Below are 20,755 nucleotides of genomic sequence, written 5' to 3'. Positions count from 1 at the left end.
CTAGGAAAGATACAACTAGATTTTGGTAATCTTGTTTCTGGACTAGGAAATACTGTGGTCTGATGGATAAGAGCATAAAGCTGGGACACAAAACAGAATATTTTGCTTGGCTGATAACTGATGAGCAGTGTGCTACCAGACAAGGCATTTTAGCTCCTTAGGCAGCATGGACCCCATGATATACAAGCACTGTATTTGACTAAGGAGCTATAAATGTTATCTGTATGAGAAGAGGGAATGTCCAAAAGCCCTACAACACTTGTATGTGCCTTCTCAACACCACTGCTTAAAGGCAGGTGCAACAAACCATAGCAAACCTATGACTGTTAGAGCATAGCAGTTTATGAAGTCTCAAATATTATACTTATGAAAAATGTAAGGGCCAATTAAAGGTGGAAAAGATGACAACTGTATAAGCTGAATGATATCCATTCAATCCCATATTACTGCAGAGTAACTAAAATTTACCTGTTTTAATTTACTTTTCTCTACAAACAGTATCTGCTGGAGTTGCTTGGAAATTTGTTTATTTTGAGGCCTTAATGCCTTTTGTGAATTGTTCTTGGCTGTACTTCTATTCTGGAGTTCAGTATATCTAACATGAAACTCATGCCTTCTGCTTTTCTGTTCAGGATCATGTTTGCTCCCTTCCCAAAGTGCCTTTCCGAGGGGCTCCTTGCAGTGATGCTGCAGGGAGCCAGGTCCCCTATGCAACCATCATGAAGCAGGTGAACAGTTCTCTGTCAGGGGTGCTGTGGGATGAGCTACAGAAGGCTCCATTTTATGAGTACAAGGTAGGAGTCTTTTTCCAAGACACCGTGGTGTGGAGTAAGCATTTATGAACCATAGATCTTTGGCTATAAAGTTATCAGGATTAGATTCTTCCTTTTATGTTTCCTACTTTTCTTTGTTTGTTTTTTTTTTTTGTAAAGGATTGCTGGAATTCTGTGTCTTGAATTCCTAGTCTGAGAGAGGGGTGCAGTGCCTGAAGGCTACAGGAGTAATAAAGATCTTTATCACTTTGCAGTCTTCTTGAGATACTGTATCATGTCAAAACCAACATTTTGGCACAAAGACATCCTATAGCTCTGTCCTTCACTTTTATAGTTATTTTCATGAGTTGATCAATAATTTGAACTAAAAAAGATTCTGAGATGCTCTTAAGATTTTCTAGCTCAGTGCCTTGCATGCATTTTCTCTTCTGCATTTGTTTTCTACATGGACACAGTGGAAGAGTCCATAAATGACTGTGCTGACAAGAACACCACAGTGTATCTATTTTGTCTTGTTTCTTTAGACATTATTTAAGTTTCACAGGTAGATGATTAAACGATGTTGTAAGCAATGACCAGGTAAAAGCAGCATAACCTTGATAAAATTTTATAACCTCCTCTAAAACTGTTTATTGCTTTAAAAACCCCACAACCTCTAACTAAATTCACCTGTTGGGTTAGATACTGTATCTGAAATTTTATCTATATTTTAAAAGATGTTAAGATACAAATTAGCTAAGTCCTTTCATCTAACTTCAGTTAAATTGTGTCACTAAGTTACATTCTACAATTAAAAAAATATCCAAGTATTTGGCTTAGAATTTTTAATTTTCCTGTGTGACAAAGAATTGGTAAATCAGGAAAATATGTAAATCTACCTAGCATGTATATCTCAGTTTTGAGTTGTACTTTTAACTGTGTTCAACAGAAAATTGATTTACTGACACCAGTGTTTAAATGTTTTTCTAGGATTCTGTTGGTCAATTCCACCAAGTATGGTTTGATGACCCTCGCAGCATTTCTCTAAAAGCAGCATATGTGAAGAGTCGAGGTTTAAGGGGCATTGGCATGTGGAATGGAAATAGTCTTGACTATTCCAGGGAAGCTGTAGCAGAACACCAAACTCAAGCAATGTGGCAAGCTCTGACACCATAGGAACTATGTGAACCCTTGATTTAGAATTATGAAAATTGGTCATTTTTTATTCTGTCTGACACTTTCACAGATTTTGAATTTATACAAATACACTGTGATTACAAAAACTTTAAAAACTAGGCAAATTAATCTTGTTATTTTATATGCAAAGCTGTATTTTCATTATTCAGAAAATTCCAGTGTTGCTTTATCAGTAGGGTTTTTTTAAGACTGCTTGTCTTTTTCACTTTTCACAATTACTCTAAGTTTTATAATGCTTGAACCCAGCATGTATCTGGTAACAAGACCAATTGATGGATTTACAGGGGCGGGCTCATAATGATGCTTTGCTAAAGCTGCCAGATGTAGCAAATATTTATTCCTGTGTTACATGGTGCAGTCTCAGCCTTCTGACTTCCCAACCCAACCAATACTATAGCTAAGTCACTTTAGAATCAGATTAAATCAGAATACTGGGTAAACAGATTGTTGATTACATGCAGCTTGGTTACGCTTCTAGATGAAAAGATTTTTTGGACTGAAAAAATTACATAACATGAAGTAGTTGCTGCTAAGATTTATATCAAATTTGTTGTTAGAAAGGAATAGTCAATAAACTCCATTTTCACTGTGCTTATGTATCACATAATTCCATAGTTTCAAAAGCCAGTAACCTCTGACCTTAGCTTGAAGAGGAAGCATTAATATTAATGGAGAGGGCTTGGATGATGTTTCCTTCCATTTCAAACTACTTTCTGAAAACTAGAAGTAAAATGAACTACATATCTATTTTTCAACACACCCTAAGATTCATTCAGTAGCCTGCTTTTCATTTTTATGGGGTGTTGCCTTTGAGATAATAGGAGATTATGTTTTCTTTCTAGTTCATATTTTCATAAAATCATTTGCCTAAAGAAATTTTTTAACTTTTTAAAATATCCATAGTGATGTAAAGATTGGATGGTGTTTACAGGATGGAGAGGGCTTGGATGATGTTTCCTTCCATTTCAAACTACTTTCTGAAAACTAGAAGTAAAATGAACTACATATCTATTTTTCAACACACCCTAAGATTCATTCAGTAGCCTGCTTTTCATTTTTATGGGGTGTTGCCTTTGAGATAATAGGAGATTATGTTTTCTTTCTAGTTCATATTTTCATAAAATCATTTGCCTAAAGAAATTTTTTAACTTTTTAAAATATCCATAGTGATGTAAAGATTGGATGGTGTTTACAGGATATTTTTCTTAAATAAAATGCTGCTCTTGGTAAGGCTTGTAAACAATGGCTCCTGTCTGTGCTTTACTTGTTCTACAGCTTACAGCCCACACTTCTTGTCTGCTTCTCAGAACTCTTTCACAACCAAATTAAAGTGCAACTGGGCCCTGCTTAAGTGACTCCATTAATTAAAAAAATGTATTTAATTAGGTAGATGTAGTCATTTGTGGGTTTGGTGGTTTTTTGGTTTGATTTGGTTGGACAGTTTTTGGGTTTTTTGTTTAATTGGTTGGGGTTTTTCACTTGCTAAAGAGTTACCATAGTATGGCAGCACTACCATAATGGCTACTGCAGAAAAGACTTGGAGACTTCATCTGAGTTGTCTGCTTGATACTACAGGTGATGGAAAGCAGAAGGTGAAGCCTACTGCTCTTGCAGAAACTAAAAAATTCCCTTAACAAATCAGAAGGCTTTTCACTAGAACACTGGTCTGTAAGGCTTAAGAGAAAGTGCTGAATTTTATATGTAATAGATGTAGATATATATATATATATCTATATATATATATATATATGTGTGTGTAGATATATATATATATATCTACACACATATCACATATATGTACTTCAAAATGTGTATTACTACCTATATGCTTAAATACTGTGAGATGGGTATTTGCTGAATATGCTGAAAGAGTCTTCTGGAGTGAATATGTGACCTGCAAAATCCTAACTAGGGTGAGATGACAATAATAAAACTCTCTTTCCTGTAGCAGTCAAGAATCATTAATTGATAACATTATATTTTAAATTTAGGTTCTGATTTTCCAGTAGCTCATAGCCTGCTCTTATTTAAGATACAAGACACAATTCTGAAATAGAAAATGTGAGCTTCAACCCTGAATTGAGCAAAAGTGGGTGTAGTTTTAATAATTTATTTAATCCTTTGGCATTAAAATCTTTGTTAAGTCCTATTTTTTAGAAAATAAATTGGATAATGGGTGGTTCGACTCAAGACATTTCTAAGTTAGTTCTTTTGAGAGCTGCATAATTTTCTTATCCTGTAACTTATTTCCCATGAGTGTTTCACTTCCAGTAATAAATACAGCCTTGACAGCCTTTTAGCTGAGATTAATTCCTAACATGTTATTCTTCTGCTTAATATAATAACACCTGGTTTGCAAAGAGGCAAATACAAAAGCTAGAAAAAAATTCCTATGAAGAGGTTTTTGATTCCTCTTTCAGAGAATTGTTAATCTCAGCACATGCATGACCTTGGAATTGAGGAAAGACAGAATATGCAAGAGTGTAAGGTGGACCAGGATCATCATTATACTGGTCCACAAGAAAGCTTTCAGGCAAGCTTTCAAACTACAGAAGACAGCTAATGTCCAAGTGGCTTTCCTAATAAAAGAGGGAACAAAACCAGCTAGATATGAAATAAAGTGAAATTATCTGAGATTTTGTTTATGCTTCATAGTAATACAGTAATGATACATTGCTAATTTATAGATAGGCATACTTATAATGCCAAAAACATATTCCAGTAAATAGCTAAATAAAGGATTACTGTTGCTATAATTCTACAGAAACTGCATTTTAATAATTTCTCAAAAATGTAGTGTGTGTGCCTGAAAAGAACAGGAGGTTATGGATTTTAGGTGTATTTGCTTAGTAGCTATGTAGTTAATCAAAGAACATCAGCATACCACTGGGATGTTACACAATTAACTAATTTGCACTTTAAAAATAACATCTTAGTTTTAGACACATTACTAGCTTGAACTGTATGTTTAAGGAGCTGACTAATCTTACAGTAAGTGAGATTTAAAAAGAAGTGAGGTGCATTACCTCAGTAGCCTAGTACCCAAATTCCACGACATTTATATAGTTGATGTCTTTTTACAAAATACCTTCAAGAACATACAAACAAATGCTCTGAAATTCTCTTCTATATACACTAGAGAGCTGCTGTAGACTTTACAGCTGTTAGTCACGTCATCTTCTTAAATTCCTGATTTTCTGGACTGGAGAATTAAAGCTGAATGAATCTTCTTCTGTGTCAGTTCCGCTCTCAGTGCTCGTAAGTCAGATGCTGCCTGCTTTCTCATCTGCAAAAGAACCCATAATTTAAGGAATGGCAATTTAAGGAAGCTTTTTTTGGAGCTGACATGCATATAGGTTTATATAACTAAGACTGATATTTTATACAGGATGGCTGAATACAGGATACATCTTTCATCTTTAAAATTTTACATGTCTAATTAGATAGCATAGTTCTAGGACTTCTTTGTTCTATACTTTGCCTTGATGTTTTTGAGACAACTGCAAAGTTAAATTGTTCTTTCCACTCCTTGCTAGACAATGGAGAAGTCATAATGAATACACCCACCCTGGAGTACCCAGTAAACAGGGGTATGGGCAATCTCTGTGATGTAGAACACTCCTATTTCAGAGCTGGAAAGCTACCCAGAAGGCCTATACTACCTCTTCCTTCCAGAAAGTGTCATAGGCAGCACTGATATGGAATAAAGCTGATGGAGAGGTCTGCCATCTGCTTGGATAGGGTTTTTTTTTTTTATTTTGGTTGGTTGGTTGGGTTTTTTTCCCTTTAAACAATTTTTTTTCTTTTGCCATGGTCTATTTATTGCTGATCAACGCCTCACCACACCAGGTATATTTCTTCAATTACCTTTTGAATGAAATGGGAATTTTATGAACAAGATTATGAACGTTAGATTATATAGTACATTGAGTATCTAAGTTGTTTGGATGCCTTACATTCCAAATCATCTGATATCTGGTGTTCTGGGGTAATTTGGCTCGAGTGATGAAGTTACAACACCTAACACCTTAAAACTAACAGTGTAAAACAAGAACTGTTTAGCAAATATTTACTATATTTTATATTATTTAAAAGAATATTTATTTATTTTAAATATATAAAATATAATTATCTATTAAATATAAAAGTATAACATAATACATATTTAAATATTTATTATATTTCAGCAAATATAATCCAATAATTTGTAAGTTCTAGTTTTTTTAACATATTGTCACATTTTGACTGTTCTAATTAAAGTCGAAGTACCTTAATTTCTATTATGAGTTTCATTTTTGTATCATCTAGCTTCTTCCTCAGCTGATCAAGTTCATGCTGCACTGTAGCAATCTGGATGATTGTGTAATTCTGTGTGAAACAACAACAAAACTTGAAGTGCAGCATTAGTGCATCTCTTCCCTCATTGGGTGCTACTTCACTACTCAGAAAGAACCCTCTAACCTGTTTCCAACTCCCTGCTTTCCCACCTGCCTGACGCCTGCCTGGCCAGCACGTTGCTCATGAGGAGTGAGGAGCACCCTTGTGCTCAGCCTAACAGCTCATTAAATCCTGGCTACCTTCTCTGGGTGCTGGCCAGTGCAGAACTGCTGTAGGAATGCTACCTTGTGCCTATCCCTTCATATAAAGCCTCTTTGTGCCCAGTCAGGGAGACCTAAAAAACCCCACCCCTGATATGCCCCTCACAAGGAGCAATAACCTGTCTGAACATAGCCAGTAATGCAATGTCAACCCTATTCATATTTTTATCTTGTAGATATTTCAAGATAGCTCAAATAATACACATTTGTATATAATGTACACTCTTAGATTGTACATACAAGCACCTTTCAGATGCAAGAAGGGGACATTTATTCTTCCTAGACTAGCTTCAATTTTGCCAACAGACTTGCTTCCATTAATGCATTTAGAAAATTAGCAGACAACTGTTGGAAAGGGTGTTTCCCCTTTTTCTTTTATCTTTTCTTTTTTAATCCCTCTCTGAACTTCCTATGAAATGCACAGTTGCACAATAGTTGAAGTACAACGACTTCAAAAGCTACAGAAACGTTTCTTGTCCTCCAAACATTCATTACTTCCGTGTATGAAATTTGGAATGATGGGAACAAAGTAGAGCTGAACTATTCATTGACTATACTGAACAGAAGGTGGTATTGTTACAAAAAGGTACCAACAGAAAGCAGAAAGAAACAAGTGCTCAGACTCAAGCACTTCTGCAGTCTTTTTGAGACAAATGGCCTGAAGAAATTCTGTCCCTCAAATCACTGAGCTAAAGCTAGTTTACAAGTCATTGGTTGGCGATAAATTTGTTTCTTTACTTTATATTTTATACAAAAACCCCTCAGACTGTGTAAAAAGAGATAATAAAATAATACAAGCAAGTACCTTGGAGTTTGTTGTATTGTTTGGTCGTTGTCGGCTAGCTCTGGCTTCCAATTGCAAGAGCAATTTCTGGTGGTAAAGCTCTAAATCTTGCCGCAGTTTATTTAAAGTGTCCTCCAGTGAAACTGTAGCTTTCTTAGTTTCAAAGTACTTCTTTTTCCATTCCTCACGAACTGCACAGGAAAACAGTAGTAGTGTGTTCACTCTTGTTCACCTTACCATAAGGTCTGCTGAAGACAGTCACGACCAGCTCACCTCACAAGCTTCAGCTGGCCAATGTACACATTGAAACATGGCAGTAGGTTTCTTTAAAATAAACATTTAGTGAAAAAATCTTCATTAAAATTACATTCACCATAAATGCAACTGAATTTTCACACAAACATCTGCAACAAAAGGCTCTATCTGTCCAGTGGGATAAAACACAGGGTTCAAACCCCAAGTTTTATTCAGCCTGGCTGTTCTGCAGGTTCTGCTGCATGTTTAAGTGGTCCTGGCTGGTGAAGACTGGTATGCCCAGCACAGTCTGAATTCCATAGCTCTACTGTAGCAGAAAATGTAGCATTGGAGATTTAGGCAAAATTTATGCTCTTCATGGCCAGAGATTTTGAACAGCTTCATTTTATACTGACATCCCAAATTATGGGAAACAGTTTACACTTCACTATGGTTCCTCCCATGTTGTTAATGTGCTGTCAAGAGCTGGCACATAAATACCCCTGTATGCGTTGTGGCAGTCTATGGCCACTGCATACCTGCAGTGTCTTAAATGAATCCCTTCTTTCGAGGCATACTTCATGGAACCAGGATGACTGAAACATTCCCAAAAGAGCTTGGCTGTTGGAGGACTCTACACCATGTAACTGAGAGTGCCTGCCAGCATGGCAGCCTTAGGAGGATATCAAATACAGACTGGATGGCTGTTCCTGCAGAAAATGCTCTTTCCTTAGTACCTTGTAAAGAAACATGCTTGCTACGTGCCCTTGCTTATGAAACTCTACAGGTTTGAGAAAAAAAAATTCAGAGGTACAGACACTTCTTAAAAGAACCTGCAGAAGCTGTCTGAATCCTTGTGAAATATACTTTATTTTACCTAGCTGGATAACATAATTTAAGACAATGCAGGAGCCATTTAGGGCTTATCTCTAGCTTGCATTGCAGCTCCATGCTACTACAGAGTTCTTCAAGTACCCAAGTTTGGGGTTTTTTAAATACAGCTTCCCCATGCTGTGGAGTGCAGTGCAGCCATGTCCTTAGAGAATAACTGAAAGAATTGGCTTGATGTCTCCTTTCAATGAGCTACAAGTAATATTTAAGATTCCTAATGACATAGCTATTTTTAAGCAAAAAGACAAAGATCTCAAAACATCAAAATGATTAAATCTCATCTCTGTATAACCAGGATGTGACTTAGGGAAGATAGCTTTAAGTATAAACTTGAAAATAATTTAACGAAGGAAATTTGTGTAAGATTTTAATGAGATTTGACCTTGTTAAAAACCAAGCTTTGTCAAGCTTGTCACAACAGGCTTGTAACTTCCATGTCGTAAGCTGAATCCCATGAGATGGGAAGAACAAAAATTATTATGCTGCAATTTACCTGAAGCTCTATCAACACAGTATAAGCCTCTGTAAGCACCAGCCAAAGGCAGGATTAGAATATGTCAGCTGCCCTGGGCCTCAGAGAGAAGCAGCCTGCAGTAGCTCTCTGAACACTGCACGTCCATGAGACACAACTTGAATAGTTTATGAAAGCCAGAATAATCTTAACTTTATAAAATATACCACCAAAAAAAAGTGGAAGGAAACACTGCAACCATGAATTTTTCTAGCATGCTATTACACAAAACGAGTCTTCTTGGAGCTATTGGTTAGCAAACTGCTCTCTCTGTAATTAAGCTCACTGACAAGGAGACAAATATTTTCCCATTGGTTTCAGTGTAATTTCTCAATCATTCCAAATTCCAAAATAAATTAAAAGTGTACCATGGTATCTCCTCAGCTTATTTTGTTCCAGCAGCCCTTTAGCTTTTTTGATCAGCTCTTCTCTAGATTTTTCCATGTGCCTTCTGTCTTTCTTCATTTGTTGCAATTGTTCTGCCATCTTGTTTTCTAAAGATATTACAATTCTATTTAGCAAGCATCTGAATACTCTAAGTACAAAGGATCAGTCAAGATTTTTGTAAGGCACTCATCACAAATTATGCCAAAAGCTCTGTCAGAACAAGCAGTAGAAACAACTTCATTTTAATCGGGTTTCATTTTAATCGGGTTTCATTTTAATCTAACTTTTCAACATGGCTGGTGCTTTAGAAAAAGGGAGAAATCTATCACTCATCCAGGCATTCACACACATACACACAGACAAACATCCTTCTATATGTTTAGACAATGTATCACTAAAACTATGTAATCAAGAAATGTATTCACTCCATACATTGCAAACTCTTGCCAATGTCCAGCTGGCAGGACAATATCTCAGACTTTCACTAGTCTGCAACAAGAGGTCAAACACTTAACTTCTCACTATCCTCCTCCTCAGCAACACTACTTCTGGTTTTCTTTGCTACATTCTCACTTGAGCCTGCAGTATTTCATCTGATCTCCCTCCTTTTCTCCTTCAATCTACAACTCCACAAGCTGGGTTTTCTAGTGCTGGGAACCTGCCAAGTGCAAGGACAGCCCATGCAATCATAAATACCTGGAATTTTCTAACCATAAATTAAAATTCATAACAATACTGAGAATGAATGTATGTACAAATCCTTTCATAAAGTAGGTATTTACATCTTCATTGACTCTTCAGTCTTGATTAAATGTTCACTTCCTTGCAATTTCTTGGAATCATGTACTCACTTGCTGCCTGAATTACAGGAACTTGAACTGGATTTACAGTAAGCGCCAAAAAAGGTGGACTAGGAGGTGAAATATACTCTTTTGGACAAGTAAGATGATTTTGCTTGTTTTCATCTGCCTATAGAGTCAAAAGACACAACTGTAAGTACATAACCATAATCCTGAATAGTTACATTAGACATATGCCCTGAAAGTGGCCTGAGTGAATGGGAGGGCTGAATTTGAATTCTGCAGGTAGGCTTTTTTATTCTGTTACCAGTACACATGATTACTAAATTACAAACAGCTGGACTTCTGCAAACAAAACGAGAACACTGAACACTTACATCACAGAGAACATACAGACAAAACCATAGATTATTGCTAACTGTTCTTGTCCATGTTCACAACCCCACAATTTACTGACATTCCCAAGCAAGACCAGGAACTCAGGGCCTTAAAACAGCCACGTGATTAATTGATTATGAAATCAAAAACTGCTGATTTCTAAACTAGAATTTGTAATTGCAAATTTCAATTGTTTAGAAATATAGTTAATATTCACTAGAAAATCTGCTAAGTAGCAGTGCATGAATTAACTTTTCTCAATTATTCTCAAATCTTTCATACTTATAATGAGTCACCTGTCTTACAAAATTAGACTGTTTCTAGGTGGAGGACTATATCTATTGCTCAAGATTACTAGGAGTGTTACCTTGAAAAACATACCTGATTATCCAGTTTTTCACCAAGATCAGCTCTAGTCTTCTTAGTTCTGTTTTGCTGCAACCTAAGGTAAAATCCAAAAAGCAAGTGAAAATTCACTGAATGAAATGGTTTTTTCCCTCCTTTAATTTATTTAAAGTCTGTAAAGTAAGTCTGTATTGGTGAATTAATATTATCCATTATTTTAGAAGATTCATTATTTGCTAACCTTTGTTTTTTGTGGACATAATCTGTAGTTTGGTCTTCCATTATTTCAAAAATTTCAGCATCCTGTGTTCTGTTTCTTCTTAATTTGGTTTCTTTTTGGTGCTCACTGTTTTCTATGTTTGTTAGTTCTGTGACAGGATAGTGATGAAAAAAATATATTGATTACACTTGCAAAAATCAGGTTGGTTTGACTGTCAATGACTGGACTTTCCAACCTATATTGGAAATTCAGTGAATTAACACAGCAAGTGGTGTTATCTCTATGATTTGGAAATGTTCCATGAATAACAGAAGAAAGAAATAAAGAAAAAAAAAGGGTATTTTTGTTATAAGAATTTGTACCTGACTAATTCTGGTGATTAGACATATGTATCAACTATAGAAGAGTGGTTATATCAGCACACAGTGATAATGAAGGACTTACAAGGTAGAACTACATCTCTTTGAAAGATATTATTATTTTAAAAACAGAATATTGTTCTGATAGTGCTATTCCAGCTCACGCTTTAATTACAGATTTCTTAAAACTTAGCTTTACTTCGCTAGCTTTCTAGAACTCTTGCTTTAGCAAAAAGACAACAATAAACTTTTGTACCCTTTTGATACTTAATGTGATTTTGGAGTCTTTGGTTATCCTGGCCTTGTTCATCACCATGGTTTACATGAGTAAGAGCAGTTCCTTTGGATTTGTCATTCCACTTAGGAGCATCACAGTCTTCTTGATCTTGGCTGAGATGATTCTGCTCAGAGCTCTGTAACACCAGGTCACACTTTCCAGACTCCTGATCTGCAGGATTTGAATGACTTGGTGTGAAGAAAGGTCCATCAGATCCACTTTGATCTGCATAATAATTGATAATATGAAACAGATATTATTTTATTGTAAATGTTAACCGTGATAATTATTTTTCTTCTCATTCATCATCCTCCTTCACTACACTGGTTAAGCTTACCTTTTTCTCCAAACTGGTTTTCTTGAATCCTGTTGTTATTGTCTTGCTTATTGTTTGTGTGTGAAACTGGAACAGGTTCTTTCTCACCCCATTCCACAGGACTGGGCACTTCCAGACTTTCTACCTGACATCTGCTTTGTACACTTTCTAAAAATGGTTTGCTTTTTTCAGGTTTCTGTTGGGAAAGACTGGATAATCTTGATCCAAGACCAAACCTATTAGCTTCTTCAATAAAGTGATGTTTTTGTTGAGTCGATGATGGTAATGGATAAACATCTTCAAAATACCCCACTCCAGGTAATAAATACAATTCAGGATAAAGTGCCTGAAAATACACAGCATATTCATCAGACAGGACAAAAGAGAGGAGGTGCAATGTAAAGTTTCTGAAAAGGTACCTTACAAGCCATTCAATACTTACGTAAGGAGGAGCAAATGACTTCAGTTCCAGCTCTGTTTCCTGCTTTGCTTTCACCTCAGAAGATAAAATATGGAAACATAAAAAATACAATACTTCTTTTATCCATCATGTTGCATGTGACATATATATTCTACTGACATTTTTACATGCTGTATTTTTTCATAACCAGCACTATAGTCTCTAGTAACCTTATGGGGAAAAATAATCTTAGAATACAATTATATTTTCTGACATAGTTCTGAAACTTTGTCTATTTTTCAAAATCTTAATCAGACCCAAAAGATTACATGCATATACTGAATATTTTTTTTTATCCTTTACCCTTTCTCTTATGGTTCAAAGGATCTTATCCAACAGTCACAGGAAAAGAACGTTTTCAACTTTCTTTATCAAAAGTTGCTTCAAGCTGAATCTGGACAGAAATGCTGAGTCTCACATAATTTTCTCTATTCACCTAATACAGAACCGCAAAATATTTAATGTATATGGAAAAAAATCTAATATTATCCTACGTCTTCTTGTATTTATCATTTTCCTTCATATTCTTTGTGACATACACTTCCACATTTCAACAGTTGTCCTAAAAACAAAGTCTAAAATAGTTGATGTGTATTTGAAAGATGTGCTCCAACGTAAGGAAAAGAAAAGAATCTGAACTTACATCTAAATCATTGTATTGAATTAAACACACAGGTTACATGCAAAAAAGGAAGAGCAAATGAACATGACTTTGGTTTATGTTTGTCTTTTCATTTAAAAGACCCCTGCTTGCAAATAGAGCACAGCTCTTAGTTCTGCTTACATTGTTAGAGTTGTGAAACAGAAGGCTGAGAGAGAGAACACTCAACAAATATTTAATCATGGAGATGTAATTCAGTGAGGTTACCATGACCCTAAACAACAAATAAACCAGTTGGTTTATTGCTTTACACTTTGTTATAAATTTAAACATCAAGCAACAGTAAGCACCTCAAAGTAAACCTGTACCTTTAATTTGTCTCTAAATCTTCATGTAGATTACCAGTATCTTTAATTCTCTATTAACATAAAACATTTTATTCATCTGCTGACATTATAAAGGAGGCTGAAAAATTTCTCCATTTATCTCCAAACTATGTGGGCAAGAAAATACACCATCTTACTTACTATCATCATCCAGTTAAAAAGACCTGAATTCATTGAAAACATAAGCATACTTTCCAATTTAGATTGTACCACAGTCTTTTAAGTTTCTTTTCATGTCTTTCCACCTAGTTTTAGCATATTACTTAGTATTTATTCTAGTCTTCTGTGAGAGAATTATCACTATTTTAGTGATAATTCAACTAGAAATGAAATAAAGAATGGCACCAAATTTCCTGCTTGTAGTTAATTTCCAAATCCATGAGAAACAGGTAAAATGAGACATGGAAAAAGTACTCCATACTTACAAAAATTACTTAAATCTTTGTGTATTACATCAACAAACTTTCTGTTGGACTAATTTTCAAGTTTGTTTAATCTTAAGCTATAATTTGTAAGATATAAATATACATATAGAATCAATGTGAGGAACAGTTATGATTCACCCATGCAGGGGTTTTATTACTTGCATCTCAGGCTATATTATTGGACTAAACAGTGGAAAATCCAGAGAAGTTTCCATTCAGAGAATGATGTCTTAAATGCTTTTGGGCAGGTCACAGCAGCAGCCATTAGAGGAACTCTGACTGAGCTTCCATTGCTAATTCATCAACTGCCATATTCCCAACCATATGCAGGTAATAATGAACTTACGAGTTTGGGGTTTTTTGTAATGTAACCAGATTTATCATATTTAATCCATGGATTTATCAATACTAGCATCTTTTCACTGGATGGCAACTAATTACACCTTGCTTTAAAGGGTATTGCTAATATAACTGTCCAGCTGTGCCTTTGCACTTGGGGAAGTAGATGTGCTCTGACAAGAGCTTATGCTGCAGCATGTTTAAAAGAAGTGCTAACAGTGCTCCTAAAGTTATCTCTACTTTATGTGATATTATCTCATCTACAGGAATGAAATATCTCCTTTACATTATAAAACAGAAGAGTGCTCAAGAAAAAAAAAATATTAACTTACCACTACTAGTTTTTTCCCAATGCATTTTAAAAATTTGAATTTATCTGCAACTATCACTCCACCCAGGTATTCTCCAAGCTTCTCCCGCAGCACTCTTAATGTGATGTGAGGAGACACCCTAGAATGTTGTCATTCATTAATACATCTGTAAGATCAAATAATGATGGCTAGTTAGTAGGAGGGGGAAGATAATGCTCTATACGTGCTGGCTTGCACAGACAGAATGACCAAAACTGGGAGCTATGTCCTAGAACTGAACCCAGTTACACCAGAGAGCCTTGGCGTGGCAGTCAGAACACTGCACTGTAAGGGCTGTCATAACATTAACTAGCAATACTCACATTCTATAAGCCTCATACAAAGGGAGAATATGGAAGCAGACAAAATTTGAAAGTTACTTCTTCAGAATGCTGTTGCTCATCTGCAGATGAATAACAACAACATTGGAGACTACAGTTGTGCACTTCCATATAAGTGACAAAGTGTCATGGGGCTGGTTCAGGACTGTTGAACATTCCCTTCAAGCACCCAGGGCCAGAGGAGCCTTCATCACTCTCCACTTTAAGCAGCAGGCACATTCCTTTGCTTTTGTCTTCTCCAACACAAATTTATAGTTGGGTGTGTGCATGTGTGTATGCAAATGTATTTTAAATAAAAACCAAACACTGCAGTGTGAACATTTCCACTGTGATTTGAGGATGAGAATGCTGACACAAATATGAATTGCATCATTTAATGTACTACTTGAAAGTATGCAAATATTAAAGTAATGAGCTCAGTAGAAAAATCACTACAGAATAAAAAGCATCTCTGCACGATAAATCCAAATATGCCAGAAGCACACCAAAGCTCTGCAGCACAGCATAGGCAATGCTAATTGTTCTCTGCTGCCATATAAGATAAACCAGAGAACAAATTCAGGCCTGAGACTGTTAATCACCCACACTGATTAAGTGGTAGGATGATTATGGTCCAGGCAGCTCTCACTCCTCCAGCAATGCACAGACATAGCTTGGGGGACAGCACATGCCTTTCCCAGCAAACTGTATAGTCAAGAACCTGCCATGTCTTCCATTTGAACAGGTCTTCAACACTAACCTGTGAAGGTTTGTTTGCACTGGCAAGCAGCCCTATAGGCCTTCAGTTCACACCTCAAGTACATAATAAAAACAGTCATTTTCATCTCATGAACACAATACTTCAGTGGGCTACAATGCTTCCCTTGTATTATTTCAAACACCCTGGACTTAGAGGACCCTTCTTAAGAAGGAGCACAGGCATGCAGCAGAGGAGACCAAAGTCTGCACAGAGGACACATCTAGGCCACACGACATAGTTCCTGTACATTTGGCTCCTGCTTATTTCTTCCCCAGCCATCATTTCGCCCACATTTGCTGCAGATATTGTCCTTAACATCCTTTATTTTAACTGTATAAAGACAAATGTGGATGATGGATACATATATCAACACACATCCTTACATGACTTATGTGAGGCACATGGGTGATCTGTAATTCAAATATCCCTCATTTACAACAATTTCTTCAAGCAGATGTCTCAGAGAAGATATGCCCCTTGAGTGGTCTTCTGAAACCAAATAAATGCAAGCTCTTTCAGAGGCAATTCTAACACTGCACACCCTTCACTGATAAGGCCTGTCCAAATCGGCAAGCAAACCTAAAATTAAGGCACTTATGAACAGCAGGGAAAACATCTAAGTATCTACAATGCATAATGAGAGAAAAGTATCTAGGTACCCAGATCCTGAGATATTCAGCAGAAAATTATCTAAAAATTATTTGCCAGTGCAGCTGCTAGGAAAATACAAAAATATTAGTCTGTCACTTGCTGCCACTGGCTGGCAGAAAACAGTCACATAAGAGTCACTTCCTTCAGGGTGTCCCTTTAAAAGGCATTTAAAAGAGTTCATTGTAACTTTAAAAGAGTTCATTGCATCTCATCTAGAAATAATAAAAGTTTAGCTTCTGTGGTGAGGAACGAGGAATTAAAAAAAAAAGCTCACAGAGGCTGAGAAATCAAGTTCATAGGAGCAAGAACTCAGGGCCATGGACAATTACACCCTTAATATCTTCTTCTAACTTCACAGCTAATGGAAGTGGCCTGTACTTTGACCTAGGAATCCTTTGTAAGGCTGACTCAGACAGTATTAGGATTGTCAAGCTGACTGAACAACAGAGCTATGAACAATGTCCAAGCCATAGGAGTACCAGCAAGGCTGCCATTCCCTCTCTTGGATTATAATAGAAGAAGATTTTAAAAATATTTTTTGTTTTTAAACACAGGGATTCACTGACCAGGTGCTAGTTATTGTTAATGCTAATGTACTGCAGCATTGCATAGTACCCATAGAATAATTAATTAGCAAGTATCTAAGAGTCATTAGCAAAAAACAATACCCAGGCAAATATAAACCCACTGAAATCAGTGAGGATCCTAATTTAATTTGATGCCTCAGTGAAATAAATTTGCACTAGATATTATAGGGCAGTGACAGATGTCCATGACATGAAATGAAGTTACCACTTCAGACGTGTTCTGCACCTCTGCTGCTGACTAGAACAGCATGAAATGGGTATATGCACTTATTTTGTCTGATTTTGAGCAGCCTTTCAACAAAAGCAGCTGTGAGAATGAATATATTCTGCACTACATGCTCATACCTGACCACTGTCAGTCTTTTCAGCTACACTGTATATTGTCTTAAGTGGATAAAACAAGACTCAATTTAAATTAATTAAAACCTCTATTCCCTGCAGTTTAAGCTGAATTGACAGGTTTTGCACAGGTGTAGACAAGGTGCATGTAAAAGCTCCGTTTCAATACACATCTTTACTTTACTTGATCTACAACTTCTTACCACACCAGATACACACAGATTTTGAGAGTAAAGTGTTTAGGAGTATAAATAAAACTTTCAAAGTTATGAAAGATTAAAAATGCAACTCTCTGTGCCAGATTTGAACCTAGGACTGGGAACCAGGGTATTCCTTCACTAAGTCCTTTAAACACCTACCTGAGAGCACACATAGCACATGGTGCTGTGCATACCCTTTCACTGCTCAAGAAGAAAGAGGAAATGCTGCTGGTTCATGGGCTGTAATGCTTCCCCTTGAGAAACAAGGCTTCAGCTCTTTCTCTGGACTGAGAGGGCTCAGATCATCACATCCCTGTTCCCAGGAACTGACAGGCTATCCTGTCTTCACCAAGCCACTGTCTCGAAGCTGACCTCTTGCCCAAAAGAATTCCAGCTTTTGATAATCAGTCTCAAGGAGACAGAAAGATATGATTTTACAATATAAATTATTCTGCAGAAATACTAGCACTGCTCTGGAAGTGCTTTTCAATGGTCTAAGGGAGCTAAGCCCAATACAGTACAAATGAACATAATGTTAGTTATGGTCACCACTTACCCTCCAGAAATTTAATTAGGCATCAAGTTTCTGCTGACAGATGTAACTGTGCTCTCTAGAGCAACAGTTGGACTGAAAGACTGAAGGACCTACCACATACATGAAACCTAAGACTGCACTCACCTTATAAATCCAGCTGAGATGAATTTGCTAGTAAGAGCTACAGGAACTGTATTCAGCTTGAAGTTCCACACTTCTGCTGGGACATAAAAAACATGAAGCTCCACCAGCTAAAAAAAAGGAACAGATGTAAATGTATTACAATCCTCTTCCTATACACTTTGTTTTGTATAGGTGGACTTCTAGTTTGTGTTGGCAGGAATGGTTCCTTTGATATTAGCACAGGGACTAGAACAGTGAGGCCCTGTCTCACAGTGATGACTAGATAGTGAGAACAGTGACAGCAGAGCAATTTGTGACTGAATGCCAGCTGACAGCATCAAAATAACTCACATTAGAACAAGCTCCACAATGGAAGTGAGATAATAGAGAGCCTGTGCTACTGCTATGTATCACTGTGACAGCAATGGAGAGATCTTACCAAAAACAGTTGATACTCTGGAGAGTGTCATGACTACGAGTATCCCTCAGCTGAAATCCTACCTTTGTTCATCTCATAAAAAATGCAAAGCCCTGAAAGCTTGATTCAAACAGCACCACAACTTGATCTTGTCATCAAGGAAAAAAATTCAAAATGTTTCTGACTGTTGTTAATAATATTAGCTACCTTGAAAACACAAAAATGCTCCTGCTAATGTCTGCAAAAAGAATAACTAATTTGGCTCTGAGCAAGGTTCATTTAGACTGTGTTTGGACCTGTGGTAGTTGTTGCACTACTAATTTTCAGGTCTTGATATTTTTAGTAAAAATCAGATAGTATTGACAATGATGATACACCTCCCTATAACTAGAAGTCATGTAAATAAGCTATATTAAATATTTCTGCAAGTGTTGAGTGATTTAATGTTAAATAGAAAATAATTATTTCTATATATACTATTTTAAAAGCACAATTTTTTTTTCCCTCTCAGGTCTTCTAGAACCTTACTTTAATAAATTTTTATTTTTATTTGTGAAATCTAAAAAATCTTTATGGAAAAGTACAAAAACTCTCACCTGTGATGTTCGAGGTCTCATTTGACTGAATGACATGTTGGTCCCTCTGTTTGACCACAGCAAATGCCAGGTGGGCTTTCTAATTTTCTTTTTGATTGAAGCATTCTCTAAGAGCCAGTTTCATTATAATCTGTTATGAGAGAAGTTACTCCATAAATATCCTTTATTTTCATTTACTGTTCTTCATTCCACTTGTGAAATGGAAGTTGTGTCTATGGTGAAGCAGAAAGCTTCCAGCTAACTGCAAACAGAATCAACCACACCTTCTACACAAGTGAGTATCACCTAAGTAACTGGGGGAATTGCTAAATCACAGCCCTGCGGCTCTAAGAGATCTGCCCTAGAGCACGTCCTCTTAACATTTTCTCCCCTTTCATAAAAATAGTTTGGTAGTATATAATTTTCTACACAGTCCCACTGTTCTCCTAAAGACACAGACCTAAGTCCCCACAAAATGATATTCTTGCAGGGCCTGGCTCTGATAAAGTGACAATTATTGTGAACTGCAACAAACAACACATTGTGCCGGCCAAACGCAGTGCTCCAAGGAAATGTGACTGTGCTGGGCAACCGTGTCAGAAAAATACCTCCATCAATTATAAACCATAGTTCTGTCCTAACACTGTTATAGAATCATGGAATGATTTGGGTTGGAAGGGCCCTTTGTAGGTCAGCTAGTCCAACCCCCTGCAGTGAGCAGGGACAGCTCCCGCTTGGCCAGGTTGTCCAGACTCCAAGTCCAATCTGACCTTGAATGTTTCCAGGGATGGGGCATCTCCTACCTCTCTGGTCAACCCGTTCCAGGCTTTTACCACTGTTTGTGTAAAAAACTTCTTCCTTTTAACTCTAATCAACCATCTTTTAGTTTAAATTCCCCCTGTCCTACTGCAACAGGCCCTGCTAAAAGGATTGCTTCCATCTTTCTCTTTTTGTTAGGAGTTTCCTTGGTATTCTCATTTTTGAAGGCTGTTCCAGCCCCCCTGAGGTTACAAACCTCCTCTGGATTTTCAGCCTGCTGAACTCCCTTGCTGTTCTGATCTCCTCAACAGGAATCTCTCTCCTCCTCCTGCCTCTACCCCAGCTACTTCTAATTCACCTGTTCTTGAGCACGAGTGACCAGACTTTCCAAGCGACCTTCCAGTCTCACCCTGGCACTGTGGAATTAAGATTTCCTCATGTCTGTGGGAAGCACCTACTCAGCCAGGGCCTGTGTCTTTACTTGCAAGCTCCCACAAATGGCCTGAGTGTAAGACCCCGTCACGCCTCCGGTCATTCCCAGCCAAAGGCAGGGTTCCTGCCGCTGGTCCTGCCTACACGGAGAATGCTGCACTTTGCAGTACCTCATGTCACCCCATGCTCCAGGCTTCACCGCCATCCCCGGGCACTTTCTGCACTGACCTAGGACTAGTAAATTGATCCTCCAAGCTACAGTCAACACTCAAACTGCTAGCAAGAGGAAAGTTAGGCACTTTATTCATTGTACCTCAAAATAACCTCCAAACTTGGAACTCACTGGATATTATCACCAAGATTCGCCACCTTGGTGTGAATGTAGCCTCCTCTTTCAGTCCCCATTACCAATGCGCGGCGGCGCGGGTTGTTTCTGCGCCCGCAGG

The 20,755-nt window shown here is 37.1% G+C and overlaps 2 protein-coding genes across 4 annotated transcripts in view; one reads left to right on the top strand and one right to left on the bottom strand.

The window, feature by feature from the left end:
• CTBS (chitobiase) overlaps window positions 1-3,194 on the top strand; it is a 6,765-nt gene extending 3,571 nt beyond the window's left edge. Inside the window, exons 6-7 of the mRNA XM_039555765.1 lie at window positions 633-794; window positions 1,743-3,194. Of these exons, the coding sequence (XP_039411699.1) occupies window positions 633-794; window positions 1,743-1,928 (348 nt within the window). The 3' untranslated portion in view covers window positions 1,929-3,194. The remainder of the gene's footprint in view (window positions 1-632; window positions 795-1,742) is intronic.
• SPATA1 (spermatogenesis associated 1) lies at window positions 2,883-20,755 on the bottom strand. 3 transcript variants are annotated; one of them, XM_039555764.1, is made up of 14 exons: window positions 20,623-20,755; window positions 19,140-19,269; window positions 18,147-18,253; window positions 14,593-14,710; window positions 12,492-12,545; window positions 12,071-12,395; window positions 11,713-11,958; window positions 11,119-11,245; window positions 10,914-10,974; window positions 10,206-10,323; window positions 9,336-9,461; window positions 7,353-7,522; window positions 6,219-6,317; window positions 2,883-5,235 (listed from the first exon to the last, which is right to left on the bottom strand). In XM_039555764.1, the coding sequence occupies exons 2-14, from the start codon at window positions 19,173-19,175 to the stop codon at window positions 5,131-5,133; spliced, it is 1,692 nt and encodes a 563-aa protein (XP_039411698.1). In that variant the 5' UTR covers window positions 19,176-19,269; window positions 20,623-20,755; the 3' UTR covers window positions 2,883-5,130. The 3 variants fall into 3 exon arrangements, with proteins under 3 accessions (XP_039411698.1, XP_010407349.1, XP_019147275.1); XM_010409047.4 differs by having other exon boundaries at window positions 20,653-20,755; XM_019291730.3 differs by lacking the exon at window positions 6,219-6,317 and having other exon boundaries at window positions 20,653-20,755.

Source organism: Corvus cornix, chromosome 8 (assembly GCF_000738735.6).
Source record: "Corvus cornix cornix isolate S_Up_H32 chromosome 8, ASM73873v5, whole genome shotgun sequence".
Taxonomy (NCBI): Eukaryota; Metazoa; Chordata; class Aves; order Passeriformes; family Corvidae; genus Corvus; species Corvus cornix.
The sequence above is the reverse complement of the archived record's forward strand: the minus strand, read 5'-3'. Positions and strand labels throughout refer to the sequence as shown.

Excerpts from the sequence above, each read along its gene's own strand:
- SPATA1 (XM_039555764.1), bottom strand. The coding sequence starts at position 19,175 with ATGTCATTCAGTCAAATGAGACCTCGAACATCACAG. Across the intron at positions 12,546-14,592 it reads TTGGGAAAAAACTAGTAGTG|GTGAAAGCAAAGCAGGAAAC; the intron begins GTAAGTTAATAT and ends TTATCTTCTGAG. Across the intron at positions 11,246-11,712 it reads TCACATTAAGTATCAAAAGG|AACTAACAAACATAGAAAAC; the intron begins GTACAAAAGTTT and ends ATCCTGTCACAG.